Source organism: Triticum aestivum, chromosome 5B, assembly GCF_018294505.1.
Source record: "Triticum aestivum cultivar Chinese Spring chromosome 5B, IWGSC CS RefSeq v2.1, whole genome shotgun sequence".
Classification (NCBI taxonomy): Eukaryota; Viridiplantae; Streptophyta; class Magnoliopsida; order Poales; family Poaceae; genus Triticum; species Triticum aestivum.
The window spans coordinates 419295372-419317797 of NC_057807.1; the positions used below are offsets into that span (position 1 = coordinate 419295372).

The window sequence follows — 22426 nt, forward strand, 5'->3', positions numbered from 1 at the left end:
TCGATTGGAATCATGCTTGGACAGCGCTGTCGACTATCTGGCTCGGCTGTAGGCTGCGATGACCCGAGTGGACGCCGAACTCTGGCCTCAGGAAGAACTTTCTCAAGGCCTCGAGTCACTGATGACTCGACTCAACCAGATCCCTGACCGAGTGCAAGACTGGAAGAAGTCCTCTGCTCGCTGTGGTGCTGATGTCGCCTTGTCATTGGTTCGCATGCACTACAAGGAGGCTAAAGAAGAGAAGCTGGCGGCCCTCAAGGTAGCGAATACTAAGAAGTACTCCTTCCAGGACTTCATGGACACCTTCCTCGAGGCAGCTACCCGCATTGCCGACAGCATAGACCTTGACAGTTCTGCGATCCATCAAGCCCTTCTCCCGTTGAGTGATGGAAAAAACATTATGCCTCACTTTTATTTGCCTCGGAATGCCGAGTGATTTTGTAATCATTAAAACTCCTTCGGGCCTGACACCCGAGCACTTTTAATCTGCGGTTAGGAACCTCTGGATTTATCTTTAAATATGTTGGTTTATTCGAGTGAAATCCGTTCTTCTCTTGGATCGGTTTCTCTTTGTTTGATGTAGGTGCTGAAGAAGGATCAACAGTCGAACAGTTGGATGAGCCTTGGGCAGCATTGGTCAACTCATCAGCAAGGTACTCAGCAATGGTCTTGACGTTCCTGTCATCAACAAGGGGCCAATCGTTGGATGGGTGCACACAATATCATCCTTCTTCTTGACGGTGTAGCCCCCGGGATAGGGTGGGGGGGGGGGCGTGGTCGACCTGCAGCCCCGCTCACCACTCGACACGGTTTTTTGAACTTAGGCGAGTATCGGACTGCAACTAAGTCCTCGAGTGGGAGGACTGCTCACCACTCGGTAGGAATTTTCAAACTTAGGCGAGTACTGGACTGCAGCTAAGCCTCCCGAGTGGGAGGACTGCTCACCACTCGGTAGGATTTCTAAAACTTAGGCGAGTACTAGACTGCGGCTAAGCCTCCGAGTGGGAGGGCTGCTCACCACTCGGTAGGATTTCTCAAACTTAGGCGAGTACTGGACTGCATCTAAGCCCCCGAGTGGGAGGGCTGCTCACCATTCGGTAGGATTTCTTGAACTTAGGCGAGTACTGGACTGCAGCTAAGCCCCCGAGTGGGAGGGCTGCTCACCACTTGGTAGGATTTCTCAAACTTAGGCGACTACTGGACTGCAGCTAAGCCTCCGAGCGGGAGGACTGCTCACCACTCGGTAGGATTTCTTAAACTTAGGCGAGTACTGGACTGCAGCTAAGCCCCCGAGTGGGAGGGCTCCTCACCACTCGGTAGGATTTCTTGAACTTATGCGAGTACTGGACTGCAGCTAAGCCCCCAAGTGGGAGGGCTGCTTACCACTCGGTAGGATTTCTCAAACTTAGGCGAGTACTGGACTGCAGCTAAGCCTCCGAGCGGGAGGGCTGCTCACCACTCGTTAGGATTTCTTAAACTTAGGCGAGTACTGGACTGCAGCTAAGCCCCCGAGTGGGAGGGCTGCTCACCACTTGGTAGGATTTCTCAAACTTAGGCGAGTACTAGACTGCAGCTAAGCCCCCGAGCGGGAGGGCTGGTCACCACTCGGTAGGATTTCTCAAACTTAGGCGAGTACTGGACTGCAGCTAAGCCCCTGAGTGGGAGGGTTGCTCACCACTTGATAGGATTTCTCAAACTTAGGTGAGTGCTGCCCACCACAATCTCGTCCTTCTTCTTGACGGTGTAACCCCCGGGGCGGGGGGGGGGGGAAGGGTCGCGACCGAACCATACCATTCGGTAGGACTTTTTATCACTTAGGCGAGTACCGAACTGCAGCTAAGCCCCCGAGCGAGAGGCAGACTCACCACTCGGTAGGATTTTTATCACTTAGGCGAGTACTGGACTGCAGCTAAGCCCCCCGAGTGAGAGGCAGACTCACCACTCGGTAGGATTTTTATCACTTAGGCGAGTATTGGATTGCAGCTAAGCCCCTGAGTGATAGGCAGACTCACCACTCGGTATGATTTTTATCACTTAGGCAAGTACTGGAGTGCAGCTAAGTCCCCGAGGGAGAGGCAGACTCACCACTCGGTAGGATTTTTATCACTTAGGCGAGTACTGGAATGCAGCTAAGCTCCCGAGTGAGAGGCAGACTCACCACTCGGTAGGATTTTTATCACTTAGGCGAGTACTGGACTGCAGCTAAGCTCCCAGTGAGAGGCAGACTCACCACTCGGTAGGATTTTTATCACTTCATCTTAGGCGAAACAGATTCACAGCTAAGGTGACACGTACTAAAGAAATAAACGAAGACTGCAAAATTATGTCCTTTGATAACCAAACTAAGAGGTACTTCTTATTTCATATCATCAGTCTAAATACTTAAGAGTAAAAAGGGCGGAGCAGTTCTGCATTCCAGGCGCGCGGTTCATCTTTGTTGTGCTCGACGTTGAAGAGATGATATGCTCCATTGTGGAGCACCTTGGTGACGACGAAAGGGCCTTCCCAAGCAGGGGTGACCTTGTGTGGCTTCTGCTGGTCCACTCGGAGAACCAAGTCTCCTTCTTGGAATGCTCGACCCCTTACGTTCCTGGCATGGAATCGACGCAAGTCTTGTTAATAAATGGTCGACCCGATCAAGGCCATCTCTCTTTCTTCCTCCAAGAGGTCGACTACATCTTGTCGAGCCTGCTCTGCTTCCTCTTCTGAGAAGAGTTCGACTCGGGGAGTGTTGTGGAGCAAATCACTCGGCAATACGGCTTCGGCCCCGTAGAATAAGAAGAATGGAGTCCGTCCAATCGACCGATTGGGAGTTGTCCTCAGCCCCCAAAGCACTGATGGGAGCTCATCAACCCAAGCTCCTGCTGCGTGCTTGAGATCACGCATCAACCGGGGCTTCAGTCCTTTGAGAATCAATCCATTTGCTCGCTCAGCCTGCCCATTCTACTGAGGATGGGCGACCGAAGCGTAATCGACCCTCGTGCCTTGGGAAGCGCAAAAGGCTCTGAATTCACCAGAGTCGAAGTTCAATCCGTTGTCCGTGATGATGCTGTGTGGCACGCCATATCTGAATATCAATTCTCTGATGAAACTCACAGCAGTACTTGCTTCAAGGTTTTTAATGGGCTTGGCTTCGATCCACTTGGTAAACTTGTCGACTGCTACTAGCACGTGGGTAAATCCGCTCCTGCCGGTCCTTAGAGGTCCAACCATGTCCAATCCCCAAACAGCAAAAGGCCAGACGAGATGTATAGTCTTCAAAGCTGATGCAGGTTTATGGGACATGTTGGAGTAAAACTAGCAACCTTCACACTTGTCCACTATTTCCTTTGCCATCTCATTGGCACGTGGCCAGTAAAATCCGGCTCGGTATGCTTTGGCCACGATGGTCCGAGAGGACGCATGGTGACCACAGGTCCCCGAGTGAATATCATTGAGGATCATTCGGCCTTCCTCTGGCGTGATGCACTTCTGGACGATTCCGGTTACACTTTCTCTGAACAATTGACCTCTCATCACGGTAAATGCTTTAGACCGTCGGATGATCTGTCGAGCCTCCTCTTCATCCTTTGGGAGCTCTTTCCTAAGAATGTACGCAATGTACGGCACTGTCCAGTCGGGGGTGATGACCAAAACCTCCATGACCAAGTCGACCACGGCTGGGACTTCGACTTCAGTCGGATCTTTGGCGCTCTTGGGCTGTGGTGACCCTTCAGTGAAAGGATCCTCCTGAACTGAGGGTGAATGAATATGTTCCAAAAACACATTACGGGGAATGGCCTCTCTTTTTGAACCTATCTTTGCCAACTCATTTGCAGCTTGATTTTTCAGTCGGGGTATGTGGTGAAGTTCCAACCCTTCAAACTTATTCTCCAGCTTTCTTACTGCATTGCAATAACCAGTCATGGCTGGGCTCCTGACATCCCATTCCTTCATTACTTGATTAACCACTAGATCCGAATCGCCGTAGACCATAAGGCGACGGATGCCGATTGAAATGGCCATACGCAACCCGTATAAAAGTGCTTCATATCCGGCTTCATTATTGGAGGAATCAAAGTGGATCCGGAGAACATAGCTGAGCCTATCTCCACGGGGGGACACTAGTACTACCCCGACACCTAAGCCATTCAGCATCTTGGAGCCATCAAAGAACATAGTCCAATGCTTCGAGTGAACTTGAGTCGTTAATTGCTGTTCAATCCACTCGGAGAGGAAATCTGCGATCGCCTGGGCCTTGATGGCCTTCTTTGCCTCAAACTTGATATCCAGGGGAAGGAGTTCAATCACCCATTTTTCCACTCGACCAGTTGCATCTCTGTTATTCAGGATTTCAGATATGGTGCGTCGCTGACAACCGTAATGGAGTGATCAGAGAAATAATGTGCAACCTTCTTCATGGTTATGTATATCCCATAAACAAGCTTCTGATAATGTGGATATCGTTGCTTGGATGGAGTCAAAACTTCAAAGAGATAGTAAACTGGGCGCTGAACTTTGTAAGCCTTTCCTTCCTCTGCCTGCTCGACCGTGAGTACTGTACTGACAACTTGTCTAGTGGCTGCAATGTAAATCAGTAGAGGCTCTTTGCTGATTGGTGCAGCAAGCACCGGCTGGGTGGACAACAGGGTTTTGAGCTCTGCAAACGCTGCATCAGCTTTCTTAGTCCACTCGAACTTATCAGATTTCTCCATCAGTCGGTAAAGAGGCAAGGCCTTTTCACCGAGACGAGAAATGAATCGACTCAAGGCGGCCAAACAACCAGTTAGCTTCTGAATGCCATGCACTCGCACAGGGCGCTTCATTCGGAGGATGGTATCAACCTTTTCTGGATTGGCGTCGATCCCTCATCCGGAAACGAGAAAACTGAGTAATTTTCCTCCTGGAACTCTGAATGTACATTTTGACGGATTAAGCTTGATATCGTACCTTCTCAGGTTGGCAAAGGTTTCTGCAAGGTCAGTCAATAGGTCGGAACCTTTGCGAGACTTGACCACAATGTCATCCATGTATGCTTCCACATTCCGACTGATTTGAGTGAGCAGGCACTTCGGAATCATTCTCATGAATGTGGCTCCAACATTTTTCAAACCAAAAGGCATGGTGACATAGCAAAAGCACCCGAATGGGGTGATGAAGGCTATTTTTATTTCATTGGGACCATACAGTCGGATCTAATGATACCAGGAATATGCATCTAAGAAAGACAAGCGCTCGCACCCTGCAGTCGAGTCAACAATCTGATCGATGCGAGGGAGAGGGAAGTGATCTTTCGGGCAGGCCCGATTGATATGCTTGAAATCAACGCACATACGAAGTGAATCATCCTTCTTAGGGACCATGACTACATTGGCTAACCACTCGGAGTGGTAAATTTCACAGATGAACTCTGCTGCCAGCAGTCAAGCCACTTCTTCGCCAATTGCTTTCCTCTTCTGCGCGGCGGACCGCCGAAGGTGCTCTTTGATGGGTTTTACCTTGGGGTCGACACACAAACGGTGCTCAGCCAGTCCCCTGGATACACCTGGCATGTTAGAAGGTTTCCATGCAAAGATGTCCCAGTTCTCACGGAGGAACTGGATGAGCGCTTCTTCCTATTTGTTGTCGAGTGCTGTTGATATATGAGTCGGTGCAGCATTGGGATCAGTCGGGTGAATATGAATCGGCTTCATTTCACCAGTCGACTGAAATGCGGAATCTATAGCAGGATTCTTGGCTCGGAGCAAGTCACTCGGATCTGCATTCTTCTAATACTCTTGGAGCTCAATTGCTGCCATCTACGCATTGGCAATTTTAAAACCTTTCTGGAAACATTCCTCTGCCATCTGCCGATTGCCGGTAACCGTGATCACACCTTTGGGGCCAGGCATCTTCAGCTTGAGATACACATAACATGGTCGAGCCATAAAACGTGCGTAGGCTGGTCTACCCAGAATGGCGTGATAAGCACTCTGGAAATCTACGACTTCAAATGTCAACTTCTCCTTACGGTAATGCTTGGAATCACCGAAAACCACGTCAAGGGTGATCTGGCCGAGTGATTTGGCTTTCTTTCCAGGGATAACACCGTGGAACCTCATGTTGCTGTCGCTAAGTTTGGACATCGAAATGCCCATCCCCTTCAAGGTTTCAGCCTAAAGGATGTTCAGAACGCTGCCGCCATCCATCAGCACCTTAGTCAGTCTAGTGCCTCCAACCACGGGGTCGACCACCAGTGCTTGCCTCCCGGGGGTGGCCACACAAGCAGGATGGTCAGATTGGTCAAATGTGATGGCTGTCTGAGACCATTTTAGGTATGTGGTCTTCGTCGCCGGAGCGACCATATTCACTTATCTGTTGTTGACCTTCAATCGAGTCTTGCTCTCAATGTCAGCAAAAATCATCAGGGTTGAATTGACTTTGGGATAACCATCGTCTTCTTCTCCGTCCTTGTCTCTGTTCGACTCCTTTCCCTTTTCACCGGGTTGATCTCCTCGGAACTGTTGGATCAGGAGTCGACATCGTCGAGTGGTATGTTTAGGGTAAATCAGATTCCCCTCTTCGTCCTTCTTAGTGTGTATGTGGCATGGAAGATCCAGCACGTCATTTCCTGCCTGATCTTTCACATTCTTAGGGGGCCAGGGCCCCTTAGGCTTTCCCTTAAACTTTCCTTGAGCCACCGTTGCGATCTCACCAGGTGCAGCGGGTTCGACCTTCCGCTTCTGTTTCCGACTGGAATTACCCCCACCAATCTCTTGGCCGACTGGCTTGCTCTTCCCGCTACGGAGTCGATCCTCTTCTTCTCCATTAGCATACCGAGTGGCTATTTCCATCATTTGAGTCAGGGTCATATCACCAGTTCAGCCAAACTTTAGGACTAACTCACGGTATTTGACGCCTTCTTTGAAGGCGCACACTGCTTGATGCTCTGAAACATTTTCGACGGTGTGATGCAAAGTGGACCACCTCTGGATGAAATCTCTCAAGGTCTCACTCGGCTTCTGCACACAATGCTGCAACTCGGTCAATCCCGCTGGTCGTTTGCAAGTGCCTTCGAAAGTTCTGACGATCACTCGAGCCAGTTCTTCCCAGCTGTATATACTGCTCGGAGCTAACTGAGTCAACCACGCTCGGACTGACCCTTCCAATATCAGAGGGAGATGTTTCATCGCAACTTCATCGTTTCCACCGCCAATCTGCATAACCACTCGGTAATCCTCAAGCCAAGTTTCAGGCTTGGATTCCCCGGTGAACTTACTGACCCCGGACGCCAACCTGTAGTTGGGAGGAATCACCGCTGCCCTCATAGCCCTGCTGAAACACTTGGGACCAGAAACATGCACTCTGCTGCCACTTGGACGATCTCTGCCAGGGTCTTCTCTGTGTGCTCTGTTCTGGTCGACCATGCCTTGAACGAGGATAGACCTCGCGTCGAAGCCCGGTTCCCTTGGGTCGACTGAGGCTCTGCGCTCGCCACTGTGATGGCGCCTGACATCGTTCCGCCAAGGCACATACGACGCACTCCTCGGAGGAGGCGTGGGTCCTCGACAACGATTGTCACGGTCGAGTGGATGATCATACTGTTGGAAATATGCCCTAGAGGCAATAAAATGGTTATTATTGTATTTCCTTGTTCATGATAATTGTCTATTGTTCATGCTATAATTGTATTAACTAGAAACCGTAATACATGTGTGAATACATAGACCACAACATGTCCCTAGTGAGCCTCTAGTCGACTAGCTCGTTGATCAATAGATGGTTATGGTTTCCTGACCATGGACATTTGATGTCATTGATAATGGGATCACATCATTAGGAGAATGATGTGATGGACAAGACCCAATCCTAAGCATAGCACAAGATCGTGTAGTTTGTTTGCTAAGAGCTTTTCTAATGTCAAGTATCATTTCCTTAGACCATGAGATTGTGCAACTCCCAGATACCGTAGGAATGCTTTGGGTGTACCAAACGTCACAACGTAACTGGGTGGCTATAAAGGTGCACTACAGGTATCTCCGAAAGTGTCTGTTGGGTTGGCACAAATCGGGACTGGGATTTGTCACTCCGTATGACGGAGAGGTATCTCTGGGCCCACTCGGTAATGCATCATCATAATGAGCTCAATGTGACTAAGTAGTTAGTCGCGGGATCATGCATTATGAAACGAGTAAAATGACTTGCCGGTAACGAGATTGAACAAGGTATTGGGATACCGACGATCGAATCTCGGGCAAGTAACGTACCGATTGACAAAGGGAATTGTATACGGGATTGATTGAATCCCCGACATCGTGGTTCATCCGATGAGATCATCGTGGAACATGTGGGAGCCAATATGGGTATCCAGATCCCGCTATTGGTTATTGGCCGGAGAGGTGTCTCGGTCATGTCTGCATGGTTCCCGAACCCGCAGGGTCTACACACTTAAGGTTCGGTGACGCTAGAGTTGTTATGGGAAATAGTATGTGGTTACCGAAGGTAGTTCGGAGTCCCGGATGTGATCCCGGACGTCACAAGGAGTTCTGGAATGGTCCGGCGGTGAAGATCGATATATTGGACGAAGGGTATTGGAGTCCGGAAGTGTTCCGGGGGTACCAGGCTAAGGCCAACATGACGAAAGGTGTTTCGGGGGCCCGACAAGTGTTGCAGGCCTCATGGCCAAGGGAGGGGGCAAACCCAGCCCACTAAGGGCTGTGCACCCCCACACCCCTTTTCTCCACATTGCTTGGGGAGGTGGGCGCCTCCACCTGACTTGGAGGCAAGCCTCCACTGCTTGGCTTTGGGGGGCAAGTCTCCCTAGGGTTTCCCTAAGGGAGTCTGCCCTGCCGGCCGCCCTAGGGGAACCTAGGGCGCCCCCCCCTCTTCCCTGCCCCTATATATAGTGAGGGAGGGAGGGCACACCTGAGCCTTGGCGCGTCCCTCCCTCCCGTCACACCTTCCTCCTCCTCCGTAGGTGCTTGCGAAGCCCTGCGGAGATTCCACGGCTCATCACCACACGCCGTCGTGCTTGTTGGAGATCTCCTCAACTTCTCCTCTCCCTTGCTGGATCAAGATGAGGAGACGTCCCCGGGCTGTACGTGTGTTGAACGCGGAGTGCGTCCGTTCGCTGATCATCGGTGATCTGAATCACGACGAGTACGTACATCCATCAACCCGTTCTTGAACGCTTCCGCTTAGCGATCTACAAGGGTATGTAGATGCACTCCCTCTTCTCTCTCGTTCTTGGATACTCTCCATAGATTGATCTTGGTGATGCCGTAGAAAATTTTTGAATTTCTGCTACGTTCCCCAACAGTGGCATCATGAGCTAGGTCTATTGCGTAGATTCTATGCACGAGTAGAACACAAGTTGTTGTGGGCGTTGATTTTGTTCAATATGCTTACCGTTACTAGTCCTATCTTGTTTCGACGGTATTGTGGGATGAAGCGGCCCGGACCGACCTTACACGTACACTTACGTGAGACAGGTTCCACCGACTGACATGCACTTGTTGCATAAAGGTGGCTAGCGGGTGCCAGTCTCTCCCACTTTAGTCGGATCGGATTCGATGAAAAGGGTCCTTATGAAGGGTAAATAGCAATTGGCATATCACGTTGTGGCTTTTGCGTAGGTAAGAAACGTTCTTGCTAGAAACCCATAGCAGCCACGTAAAACATGCAAACAACAATTAGAGGACGTCTAACTTGTTTTTGCAGGGTATGCTATGTGATGTGATATGGCCAAAAGAATGTGATGAATGATATGTGATGTATGAGATTGATCATGTTCTTGTAATAGGATCACGACTTGCATGTCGATGAGTATGACAACCGGCAGGAGCCATAGGAGTTGTCTTTATTTTTTGTATGACCTGCGTGTCATTGAAGAACGCCATGTAAACTACTTTACTTCATTGCTAAACGCGTTAGTCATAGAGTAGAAGTAGTCGTTGGCGTGACAACTTCATGAAGACACGATGATGGAGATCATGATGATGGAGATCATGGTGTCAAGCCGGTGACAAGATGATCATGGAGCCCCGAAGATGAAGATCAAAGGAGCTATATGATATTGGCCATATCATGTCACTACTCTATTGATTGCATGTGATGTTTATCATGTTTATGCATCTTGTTTACTTAGGACGACGGTAGTAAATAAGATGATCCCTTACAAAATTTCAAGAAGTGTTCTCCCCTAACCGTGCACCGTTGCTACAGTTCGTCGCTTCTAAGCACCACGTGATGATCGGGTGTGATGGATTCTTATGTTCACATACAACGGGTGTAAGACAGTTTTACACAGCGAAAACACTTAGGGTTAACTTGACGAGCCTAGCATGTGCAGACATGGCCCTCGGAACACGGAGACCGAAAGGTCGAGCCATGAGTCGTATAGCAGATACGATCAACATGAAGATGTTCACCGACGTTTACTAGCCGTCTCACGTGATGATCGGACACGCCTAGTTGACTCGGATCATGTAATCACTTAGATGACCAGAGGGATATCTATCTGAGTGGGAGTTCATAAGATGAACTTAATTATCTTGAACATAGTCAAAAGACCTTTTGCAAATTATGTCGTAGCTCGCGCTTTAGTTCTACTGTTTTAGACATGTTCCTAGAGAAAATATAGTTGAAAGTTGACAGTAGCGATTATGCGGACACTAGAACGCTTATGTCCTTAATGCACTACTTAGTGTGCTGAACCCCAAACGTCGTTTGTGGATGTTTCGAACATCGAACATACACGTTTTGATAACTACGTGATAGTTCAGTTAAATGGTTTAAGTAGAGGCACTAAAGACGTTTTCGAAACGTCACGGAACATATGAGATGTTTCGAGGGCTGAAATTGGGATTTCAGGCTCGTGCCCACGTCAAGAGGTATGAGACCTCCGACGATTTTCTTAGCCTGCAAACTAAGGGAGAAAAGCTCAATCGTTGAGCTTGTGCTCAGATTGTCTGAGTGCAACAATCACTTGAATCGAGTGGGAGTTGATCTTCCAGATGAGATAGTGATGTTTCCCCAAAGTCATTGCCACCGAGCTGCTAGAGCTTCGTGATGAACTATAACATATCAGGGATAAATAAGATGATCCTTGAGGTATTCACGATGTTTGACACCGCGAAAGTAGAAATCAAGAAGGAGCATCAATTGTTGATGGTTGGTGAAACCACTAGTTTCAAGAAGGGCAAGGGAACAAAGGGATACTTCATGAAACGGCAATTCAGCTGCTGCTCAAGTGAAGAAACCCAAGGTTGAACCCGAAACCCGAGACTAAGTGCTTCTGTAATAAGGGGAAACGCACTGGAGCAGCATTACCCTAGATACTTGGTAGATGAGAAGGCTGGCAAGGTCAATAGAAGTATATTGGATATACATTATGTTAATGTGTACTTTACTAGTACTCCTAGTAGCACCAGGGTATTAGATACCGGTTCGGTTGCTAAGTGTTAGTAACTCGAAATAAAAGGCTACGGAATAAACGGAGACTAGCTAAGGTGAGCTGACGATATGTGTTGGAAGTGTTTCCAATGTTATATGATCAAGCTCGCACGCTCCCTCTACCATCAAGATTAGTAATAAACCTGAATAAGTGCTCTTGCACCTAAAGGAATGGTTTATTGAATTTTGATCGTAGTGATACACATGTTCATGCCAAAAGATATAAGATAGTAATGATAGTACCACTTACTTGTGGCACTGCCATGTAAGTCATATTGGTATAAAACGCATGAAGAAGCTCCATGTTGATGGATCTTTGGACTCACTCGTTTTTGAAAAGTTTGAGACATGCGAACCATGTCTATTGGTGTATATGCATGAAGAAACTCCATGCAAATGGATCGTTTGGACTCACTTGATTTTGAATCACTTGAGATATGCAAATCATACCACATGGGCAAGATGACTGAAAAGCCTCGTTTTCAGTAAGATGGAACAAGATAGCAACTTGTTGGAAGTAACACATTTTGATGTGTGCAGTCCAATGAGTGCTGAGGCATGCAGTGAATATCATTATGTTCTTACTTCACAGATGATTCGAGTAGATGTTGAGTATATTTACTTGATGAAACACAAGTCTGAATTATTGAATGGTTCAAGTAATTTCAGAGTGAAGTTGAAGATCATTGTGACAAGAGGATAAAATGTCTATGATATGATCATAGAGATGAATATCTGAGTTACGAGTTTTGGCACACAATTAAGACATTGTGGAAATTGTTTCACAACTAATACCGCCTGGAACACCATAGTGTGATGGTGTGTCCGAACATCATAACTGCACCCTATTGGATATGGTGCATACCATGATGTCTCTTATCGAATTACCACTATCGTTCATGGGTTAGGCATTAGAGACAACCACATTCACTTTAAATAGGGCACCACGTAATTCCGTTGAGATGACACCGTATGAACTATGGTTTAGAGAAACCTAAGTTGTCGTTTCTTGAAAAGTTTGGGGCTGCGACGCTTATATGAAAAAGTTTCAGGCTGATAAGCTCGAACCCAAAGCGGATAAATGCATCTTCATAGGTACACCCAAAACAGTTGGGTATACCTCCTATCTCAGATCCGAAGCAAAAGGGATTGTTTCTAGAATCGGGTCCTTTCTCGAGGAAAAGTTTCTCTCGAAAGAATTGAGTGGGAGGATGGTAGAGACTTGATGAGGTTGTTGAACCGTCTCTTCAACTAGTGTGTGACAGGGCACAGGGAGTTGTTCCTGTGGCACCTACACCAATTGAAGTGGAAGCTTATGATATTGATCATGAAACTTCGGATCGAGTCACTCCCAAACCTCGTAGGATGACAAGGATGCGTACTACTTCAGAGTGGTACGTAATCCTGTCTTGAAGGTCATGTTGCTAGACAACAATGAACCTACGAGCTATGGAGAAGCGATGGTGGGCCTGAATTCCGACAAATGGTTATAAGCCATAAAATCCGAGAACGGATCCATGGACTTTGGTGGACTTACCCGATGATCGGCAAGCCATTAAGATAAATGGATCTTTAAGAAGAAGACGGACGTGGATGGTAATGTCACCGTCCATGAAGCTCGACTTGTGGCGAAAAGTTTTTCACAAGTTCAAGGAGTTGACTACGATGAGATTTTCTCACTCGTAGCGATGCTTAAAGTCTGTTGGAATTATATTAGCAGTTACTGCATTATTTATGAAATCTTGCAGATAGGATGTCAAAACATAGTTTCCTCGACGATTTTCTTGAGGAAAGGTTGTATGTGATACAACCAGAAGGTTTTGTCAATCCTGAAGATGCTAACAAGTATGCAAAGCTCTAGCAATCCTTCTAAGGACTGGAGTAAGCATCTCGGAGTTGGAATATACGCTTTGATGAGATGATCAAAGATTTTGGGTTTATACAAAGTTTATGAGAAACTTGTATTTCCAAAGAAGTGAGTGGGAGCACTATAGAATTTCTGATGAGTATATGTTGTTGACATATTGTTGATCAGAAATGATGTAGAATTTCTAGAAAGCATATAGGGTTATTTGAAAGGTGTTTTTCAATGGAAAACCTGGATTAAGCTACTTGAACATTGAGCATCAAGATCTATAAGGATAGATCAAAATGCTTAATAGTACTTTCAAATGAACACATACCGTGACAAGATTTTGAAGGTGTTCAAGATGAACCAGTCAAAGAAGGAGTTCTTGCCTGAGTTTAAGGTACGAAGTTAAGACTTAAAGCTCGACCCACAGGCAGAAATAGAGAGAAAGGACGAAGGTCATCCCCTATGGCTTCAGACGTAGGCTCCTACAGTATGCTATGTTTGTATACCGCACCTGAAGTTGCCTTGCCATTGAGTCAGTCAAGGGGTACAAGGAGTGATCCAGAATGATTACAGGACATCGGTCAGACTTATCCTTAGTAACTAGTGACTAAGGAATTTTCTCGATTATGAGGTGGTAAAAAGAAGCTTCATCGTAAAGGGTTTACGCCGATGCAAACTTGACACTAATCCGATTATCTGAGTAGTAAACTGGATTTCGCTTATAGTAGAACAGTTATTTGAAATAGCTCCAATAGAGCTTGGTAGCTGCATTAGGAGATGACATGAGATCTTTGTAAAGCACACACGAATCTGAAATATTCAGACACGTTACTAATAACTCTCTCACAAGCGAGATATGATCAAACCCAATGGGTGTTGACTCGTTACAATCACATAGTGATGTGAACTAGATTATTGACTCTAGTGCAAGTGGGAGACTGTTGGAAATATGCCCTAGAGGCAATAAAATGGTTATTATAGTATTTCCTTGTTCATGATAATTGTCTATTGTTCATGCTATAATTGTATTAACTGGAAACCGTAATACATGTGTGAATACATAGACCACAACATGTCCCTAGTGAGCCTGTAGTTGACTAGCTCGTTGATCAATAGATGGTTATGGTTTCCTGACCATGGACATTTGATGTCATTGATAACGGGATCACATCATTAGGAGAATGATGTGATGGACAAGACCCAATCCTAAGCATAGCACAAGATCATGTAGTTCGTTTGCTAAGAGCTTTTCTAATGTCAAGTATCATTTCCTTAGACCATGAGATTGTGCAACTCCCGGATACCGTAGGAAGGCTTTGGGTGTACCAAACGTCACAACATAACTGGGTGGCTATAAAGGTGAACTATAGGTATCTCCGAAAGTGTCTGTTGGATTGGCACGAATCGAGACTGGGATTTGTCACTCCGTATGATAGAGAGGTATCTCTGGGCCCACTCGGTAATGCATCATCATAATGAGCTCAATGTGACTAAGTAGTTAGTCGCGGGATCATGCATTATGAAACGAGTAAAGTGACTTGCCGGTAACGAGATTTAACAAGGTATTGGGATACCGACGATCGAATCTCGGGCAAGTAACATACAGATTGACAAAGGGAATTGTATACGGGATTGATTGAATCCCCGACATCGTGGTTCATCCGACAAGATCATCGTGGAACATGTGGGAGCCAATATGGGTATCCAGATCCCGCTATTGGTTATTGGCCGGAGAGGTGTCTCGGTCATGTCTGCATGGTTCCCGAACCCGTAGGGTCTACACACTTAAGGTTCGGTGATGCTAGAGTTGTTACGGGAAATAGTATGTGGTTACCGAAAGTAGTTCGGAGTCCCGCATGTGATCCCGGACGTCACTACGAGTTCCGGAATGGTCCGGCGGTGAAGATCGATATATTGGACGAAGGGTATTGGAGTCCGGAAGTGTTCCGGGGGTACCAGGCTAAGGCCAGCATGACCGAAAGGTGTTTTGGGGGCCCCGTCAAGTGTTGCAGGGCCTCATGGGCCAATGGGAGGGGGCAAACCAGCCCACTAAGGGTCTGTGCGCCCCCACCCCTTCCCACGTTGCTTGGGGAGGTGGGGCGCCTCCACCTGACTTGGGAGGCAAGCCTCCACCTGCTTGGCTTGAGGGGCAAGTCTCCCTAGGGTTTCCCTAGGGAGATCCAATCTGCCCTGGCCGCCGCCCCCTAGGGAAACCCTAGGGCGCCTCCACCTCTTCCCTTCCCTCTATATATAGTTAGGAGGTGGGAGGGCAGCCGTGACCTTTTCCCTGGCGCAGCCCCTCCCTCCTCCAACACTTCCTCCTCCTCCGTAGTGCTTGGCGAAGCCCTGCCGAAGAACCACGAGCTCCATCACCACCATGCCGTCGTGCTGTCGGAGTTCTCCCTCAACTTCTCCTCTCCCCTTGCTGGATCAAGAAGGAGGAGACCTCCCCGTGCTGTACGTGTGTTGAACACGGAGGCGCCGTTGTTCGGTGCTTAGATCGGAATCAACCGCGATCTGAATCGCTACGAGTACGACTCCTTCATCCGCGTTCTTGCAACGCTTCCGCTTAGCGATCTTCAAGGGTATGAAGATGCACTCCCTCTCTCTCTCTCTCTTGTTGCTAGAATCTCCATAGATTTCTGCTACGTTCCCCAACACATACTGCCCACGGCCCTCACGCCGCGGGGGCGATCTTGGGATGTGAGCTGACTGAACCGTGTCTGCTGCAACGGATCTGCTATGAATCCTATTCTGTGACTGAGATACTGCTGTGTTTTGCTCTCCTGCTGCCCGGAGCAAGGCCCGGATCTGCATCAACCCTCGGCCAGCTTCCGACTGGGAAGGTTGCATCAACTCTGCTATTCGGGCCGCAGCAGTGAGATATCAAATCGGAGTGCGGTATACCTTAGGTGGAGGCAGAAAAAGTTGTCGTCGACTGGACTCATGGATCCGCTCCTGAGCGCGCTCGTCGAGAACAAGCTGAAGGTTATCCAGTCGAGTGCGCTCAGCCAAATTAACTAGGCGCACCTCCTCCAAGGCCCGAGCCTCGGGGGTTTCTCCAACGATGGGCGTGTGGAGTGCATCCATGTTGCGGCGACAAAGTTCTTCCCTCTGCTGCGAAGAGAGGGGTTTGGGTTGGTATTCCTCGTGGACGCGCGACGGATCGCTGCCCCCATCTCCGCCGTCTTCACGGCGGAAACCGGGCGGGCTGTGAGGCCCGTCGACCATCAAGACTTCAGCCGCAGGGTCGCTGCTATTGCATTGGGATGCGGTCTCTGCGGAGCCAGTCGACAAGTCGAACAGGCCGTGAAGAGTTTTGTCGGGCTCGATTGCCGCGACTTGATGGGTGGTCGAACGTCGAGCCACCACGTGTTTCATCCACCGCTGAAGCCGCGATCGACCGGACCGCTTGCAGCGACGAACAGCGGGGAGTGAAAACACCATCGGAGTTGACTGATACTGAGTCGACGGCTGCCGAAGGAGAACGCCGCGAACGCACACACGGAAGTGCGTTGCTCCTCGGAAGGGGAGCGCCTCAACGTCCAGGGGAGCTTCTTGAAGCCACGCGGAGTTGTCGGCGACGAAAACGAGCACGCCGAGACGTATCTCGCGGCCCTTAGCCAATCCGCCGCCGGAAACCATGACAGTGACGATCGGTAAAACTTGCAACTTCACCAGCAAGTCGCTAAGATACCTGCCCCACGGTGGGCGCCACCTGTCGTGGTCCTAAGACTGACAGTAGAAAGGGGGGTAGGTATGGATAGGCAAGATCTCATCTATGGTGAAGGTGTACACAAGAGGTTTACGAGTTCAGGCCCTTTGCGGTGGAAGTAACAGCCCTATGTCTCGGTGCCCGGAGGCGGTCGATTGGATTATGTGTGTGATATTACAGGGGGTGCGAACCCTTGTCCCAGAGAAGGGGGTGGCTTATATAGAGTGCGCCAGGACCCTAGCAGACCTCCATTACTGGTAACGCCAGCCTTAAGTGTTGTTAATGCTTATAAAGACTACGGAGTGAACGTCTGACCGTTGCGGTCTCTTCTGACTTTTGGTCTTCGATAGGTCGAGTGACTTTCCGTATGGTCGAGTGACGGTAGGGAGGAAGACCTCCGAGTGACATGGCCGTTGAGTGGATTGCACTCGACGTATTCGACTGGTGTTCTCCTGTCGTCTCTTGGCCCTTTTATCTTCTAGGATAGTGACCTTGGGTAGGACGTGCAGGTCAGGCCTATGACCCTACCTCAGGTCTGTATCCTCATCACCAGGCCGCGTGGGCTGTCCATGTGGAGCCCACGAGTGTCGCCTTGCGTAGATTCTTCTGCCAAAAATTCAGATATGTTCCATAAAAAGTCCACAAGAAATTCAGGTCATTCGGGCTCCGTGGTTTTTTCACCTAAAAATCCAAAAAACAATAGAAAACGGGAACTAGCCTTTGGCACTGCGTTAATAGGTTAGTACAAATAAAAATAATATAATTTATTGCCAAAAATATGTAAAAGTGGTATAATAATAGCATGAAACAATCAATGATTACAGACACGTCTATCAATATAGACCACAAAGAACTTGTTGACGACCTTTTAAATAGTGTACCATCAATGGCTTAGAGACTTTTGATTGCGATCATGGATCACTTCCTAGTCGCAGGGTCGTAGTGATTTTGCTCATGGTAGAAATCATACACAATTTGTCGAAAAGCTAAGCCTTTTTACCCCGTGCCTTGACGCGGATCAACACTTTTGCCCAACCGCACCAAAACAATTCACCCTCTTTGTTTGAGTACAACCAACCCCTCTTCTTTGCATCTGCATCAGGCACGACCGACTGCTCGGTGTCTGTCAATGTCTCTTGCTCCAGCTGTGGCGTGTAGTGGTCATTGACTTGTTCATCTTTCTGGTTGCCGCCATGGTGGATGGTGCTCATCACCGCCTCGTCGGTGGCCGCCGCCGATCTTGGTAGAGGCATAGCGCCAAACACTGATCGGCCACCATCGGACAAGGGCTCCTCTAATCGAAACCATGACCGGACCAATGCTTGCAACTCTGTGAACAAATAGTCATTTTTGAGATAGATAGTGGAGGGTGGCCGGAGGCGAAGCTGAAGGAGACGCCAGAGTCCTGGGATGATTGCTATGTGTCGGGCTAACCGTATAGATGCCGACGTAGTAGTACGATGGATTGTACCGGACAGGCCAGGGTGGCGATTCCCCGAGCATAACTAGCATGACAGTCCGATGTGTAGGAGGAGCTCCAGCCTGAGCGGCCACATGCGCCTTCTTCTTCACCCTCTCCATCATGCGCCGCTCTCACCGTTGTACGAATGCGGCCGCGCGATTGGGCTCTTGGTCCAGTGAAACGAATAACCTCGTGATGTAGCGAGACGAAGAACCTCGTGATGGGCTCCGGTGGATGTATTGCGGTGGCGGCGGACTGTCGAACGATCCAGAACGGACCGGGTGGCTTCTATCGCGGCGGAGGGGACATGATTTGCCCCAGAAATAATGGGGGATTGCAAATTTTGCGAGCTCTGAGTGTCTTCTTTTTGGTTGGTCCAAGGTGTCGGACACCGATGCGGGATTTCGAACGAGTATAATAGAGCTAGCACCGATCTTCCACGAGTATAATTTCACGAATCTACTTTTACGAAGGTTTTAAGTCACGGCACGAGTATAATAGAGCCAACACCGATCTTCCACGAGGGGCCGGGGATGGATTCTTCAGTGGTAAATATAAAAAATGCTACACGTACGGCCTCTTACGGGGCTGCTACATACCCTTCCATAAATTCATAAATGCCCTCCCTGATTTTCACCTGTGTGGGGCCGCGCCCACACCCTTCATCCAATTAAAGCCTGTCATTTCAGAAATCATCCCGTAAACTCATGTAAGTCTTTGTACGTCTAGCAAAGGTCGGTAAATATACTTTCAACTGCAATTTTGGGTTCCTTGCGCTCTTTTTAACGCGCACAGGTAGGTGCACATATATACGGAGCAAACATGCAGGGGCTCATTACGTTGCCCGCAACACAGCATCGTCAGTGAAGATTTTGCCTTTGCAGCAGTGAGAAGATGAGCATGCTCATGTCTTTCCCGCACGGTCTCGCCATGCCGGCACAGGCCCATCCAAGCTGGTAGGTACACGAAGGCTCTCTTCCTCACACACACATGCACGCGATGTGGTGAGCAAGCGGATGAAATGGAATCGTTTATGCATGCAGGTGCAGGAGCCGGGCTGCGGCGAGAGCTGGGAGATGGGCCTGCAAGTCCACCGCGACAGCTCATTTCGACAACGCGGTGACGGGGATGCGGCCGCAAGAGCAGGCGGAGGCGGAGGTGGCGCGGACTCTGAACCTGAGCGGGTGGGTGGAGAAACAGGTTCTGCCGCTGCTCACCCCGGTGGAGGACGCGTGGCAGCCCAGCGACCTGCTCCCCTGCTTCTCCCTCACTTCAGCTGGCCGCTCCGCCGAGCAGCAGCCGCCGCCGTCGATGATGATGATGACGACGGAAGAGCTCCAGGACCAAGCCTCCGGCGTGCCGGACGACGTGCTGGTGTGCCTGGTGGGCAACATGGTAACGGAGGAGGCGCTGCCGACGTACATGTGCGTGGGAAACCGGGTGGCGGGCTGCAGCGACGACACGGGCTGCAGCGACCTGCCCTGGGCGCGCTGGATCCGCGGATGGACGGCCGAGGAGAACCGCCACGGCGATCTCCTCAACCGCTACCTCTACCTCTCCGGCCGTGTCGACATGCGCCAGGTCGAGCGGACCGTCCACCACCTCCTCCGCAACGGCATGCAGATGCTCAGGCCGTCCAGCCCCTACCACAACATCGTCTACGGTTCCTTCCAGGAGCGTGCCACCTTCATCTCCCATACCCACACCGCCAAGCACGCCGCGCGCCACGGCGACCGCTGCCTCGCCAAGATCTGCGGCGTCGTGGCCGCCGACGAGAAGCGCCATGAGACGGCCTACACCGAGGCGGCCGCCAAGTTGTTCGAGCTCGACCCGGACGGGATGGTGCGGGCGCTGGCCGCCGTCCTGCGGGACAAAATCACCATGCCTGGCCAGCTCATGACCGATGGCCGCGACGCTGACCTGTTCGAGCACTTCTCGGCGGTCGCACAGCGCACCGGGGTGTACACGGCAAGGGACTACGGCGACATGGTGGAGCACTTCGTGCGGAGGTGGAGGGTGGCGGACCTCGCCGGGGGGCAGCTGTCCGGCGAGGGGCGGCGCGCGCAGGAGTACGTGTGCGGGCTGCCGCGAAAGATCCGGCGGGTGGAGGAGCTGGCCCACGACCGCGCAATCAAAGCCGCGAAAGAGCCCGAGTTCGCAAGGTTCAGCTGGGTCTTCGACAGGTCTGTCTGCATCAGAGCCTGATCCAACCGTCCATCTACTAAATTTCACCCCTAAAAATATCTACTCCAAGGCCATGAATAAGAAGCAGCAGTATCATGATCGTCGTCACAATCAGTCTAGAGTACTCTGTTCTGTTGCATAATAAGTACTCCCTCTGTAAACTAATATAAGAGCGTTTAGAATACTAAACAGTATTCTAAACGCTCTTATATTAGTTTACAGAGGGAGTACTCCTGTAGTACTATTGATTGGAGTTGAGTCATTGAGTCGAGCTGGTTAATTAGCTGCAACCTATGCAAAATGTGTGTGTTTGTTTCTGGAAGCTTGTGCTAGTCTGGTATTGCCAAGTTTATGCAGTACGTACGTGTACTCTATATGATTCTGTGTGAAGTGATGATAATGTATGTTTTTTTAAGCAAAAGTGATGATAATGTATGAGTGAGGCAGTGTGTGCATTTCTCTTTTTTGTGTATGTATTTTTTTTGAAACAAAAGAGGTTTCCCTCCGATTTCATTAATGAAACTATAAAGAACACAAACCAGGGACACTCCCGTCTAGCCATCGGGTTCGAAATGACAACATTTTTAATCTAAGCTAAAGACTACTAGCCGCAGGGAAATACAAAAGACATGCATCACTTACATTAGTTTCAGTTATTATTCTCCCCCAAGTTCAAGATTACATGGCGTAAACAGGAAGAAGACAGGATCCTTTTGAAGATAGCTGGAGTCATCCTCCCAGCCGCCGTACGCCAAGTCTCCATCCCTGTGCCACCTTATATATCTCACTTGCCACTCGCTCGATTAGTTTTGCTCCCAGCTGCAGTAGTTTTTGTTCCGGCTTTTTTCTCTGCAAAACCGACAACGCTTCCCACCAAAACTAACCTTTTCTCAGTTTTTTTAAAGGTTTTCAACCACCCACCCAAGTAGTCATTTGAGTTTATTGGGGTTGTTCTAAGGTCCAAAGCACATTTGATCAAACTCCAGACCAATCTAGCCGCTGAACACTCAAAGAAAAGGTGATCAATGTTTTCTTCTTGCCCATAATATACACACTCTTTTCCTCCCTTCCATCCTTTTTTGATCAAATTGTCTTTGGTCAAAATGCTTCTTCTAGTAAACAACCAAAAGAACATTTTAATCTTGGCTGGAATTTTAATTTTCCACGAGAATTTGTGTGGGAATCCCACACCATCATTGATCAGAAAGGAGTATAAAGACTTAACAAAAAATATTCTGTTTTTAGTGAGCATCCAAAGGGGCTGGTCTTTCCCCCCCATGCATCCTCACCTCCTCACATCTTGTTTTTAGGCTATTCCATAGTTCTATCGTTTCTCTGGTCAAGGTTCGTCTAAAACTAAATCCTTGCCACCCTCTGTTAATAGCATCTGCCACTGAAATGTTGTGATCAAAGCTAATATTGTATAGTCTAGGGTATAGATCTTTTAGAGATTTAGATCCCACCCACCAATCCTCCCATAATCTAGTCTCATTCCCATCTCCCAGTTTTTTCTTGACATGTTGAAAGTATTTTTTTACTCCCATTAGACTGCTCAAAAACTGGGAGTCTCCAGGCTTCCTTTTTATTCCAGACAAACACTTATTCTGAACATATTTGTTTCTCAAAATATTCACCTAGGTTCCTGATTCAGTTTCCATTTTCCAGAGCCATTTAGCCAACAATGATTTATTCATGATTTCTAAATTAATAATTCCAAGCCCCCCTTGTTCTTTTGGTAGGCAACTTGTTTTCCAGTTAACCAAATGATATTTTTTTCTTATTTTCATCTTCTTGCCAC

General features: G+C 48.7%; 1 protein-coding gene across 1 annotated transcript; it reads left to right on the top strand.

The window, feature by feature from the left end:
• The first annotated feature begins 19262 nt into the window (after window positions 1-19262).
• Window positions 19263-21070, top strand: LOC123112194 (acyl-[acyl-carrier-protein] desaturase 4, chloroplastic). The gene is made up of 2 exons (XM_044533126.1): window positions 19263-19400; window positions 19488-21070. The coding sequence occupies exons 1-2, from the start codon at window positions 19339-19341 to the stop codon at window positions 20647-20649; spliced, it is 1224 nt and encodes a 407-aa protein (XP_044389061.1). The 5' UTR covers window positions 19263-19338; the 3' UTR covers window positions 20650-21070.
• Window positions 21071-22426: the final 1356 nt, after the last annotated feature.

Excerpts from the sequence above, each read along its gene's own strand:
- LOC123112194 (XM_044533126.1), top strand. The coding sequence starts at position 19,339 with ATGAGCATGCTCATGTCTTTCCCGCACGGTCTCGCCATGCCGGCACAG. Across the intron at positions 19,401-19,487 it reads GCACAGGCCCATCCAAGCTG|GTGCAGGAGCCGGGCTGCGG; the intron begins GTAGGTACACGA and ends TTATGCATGCAG.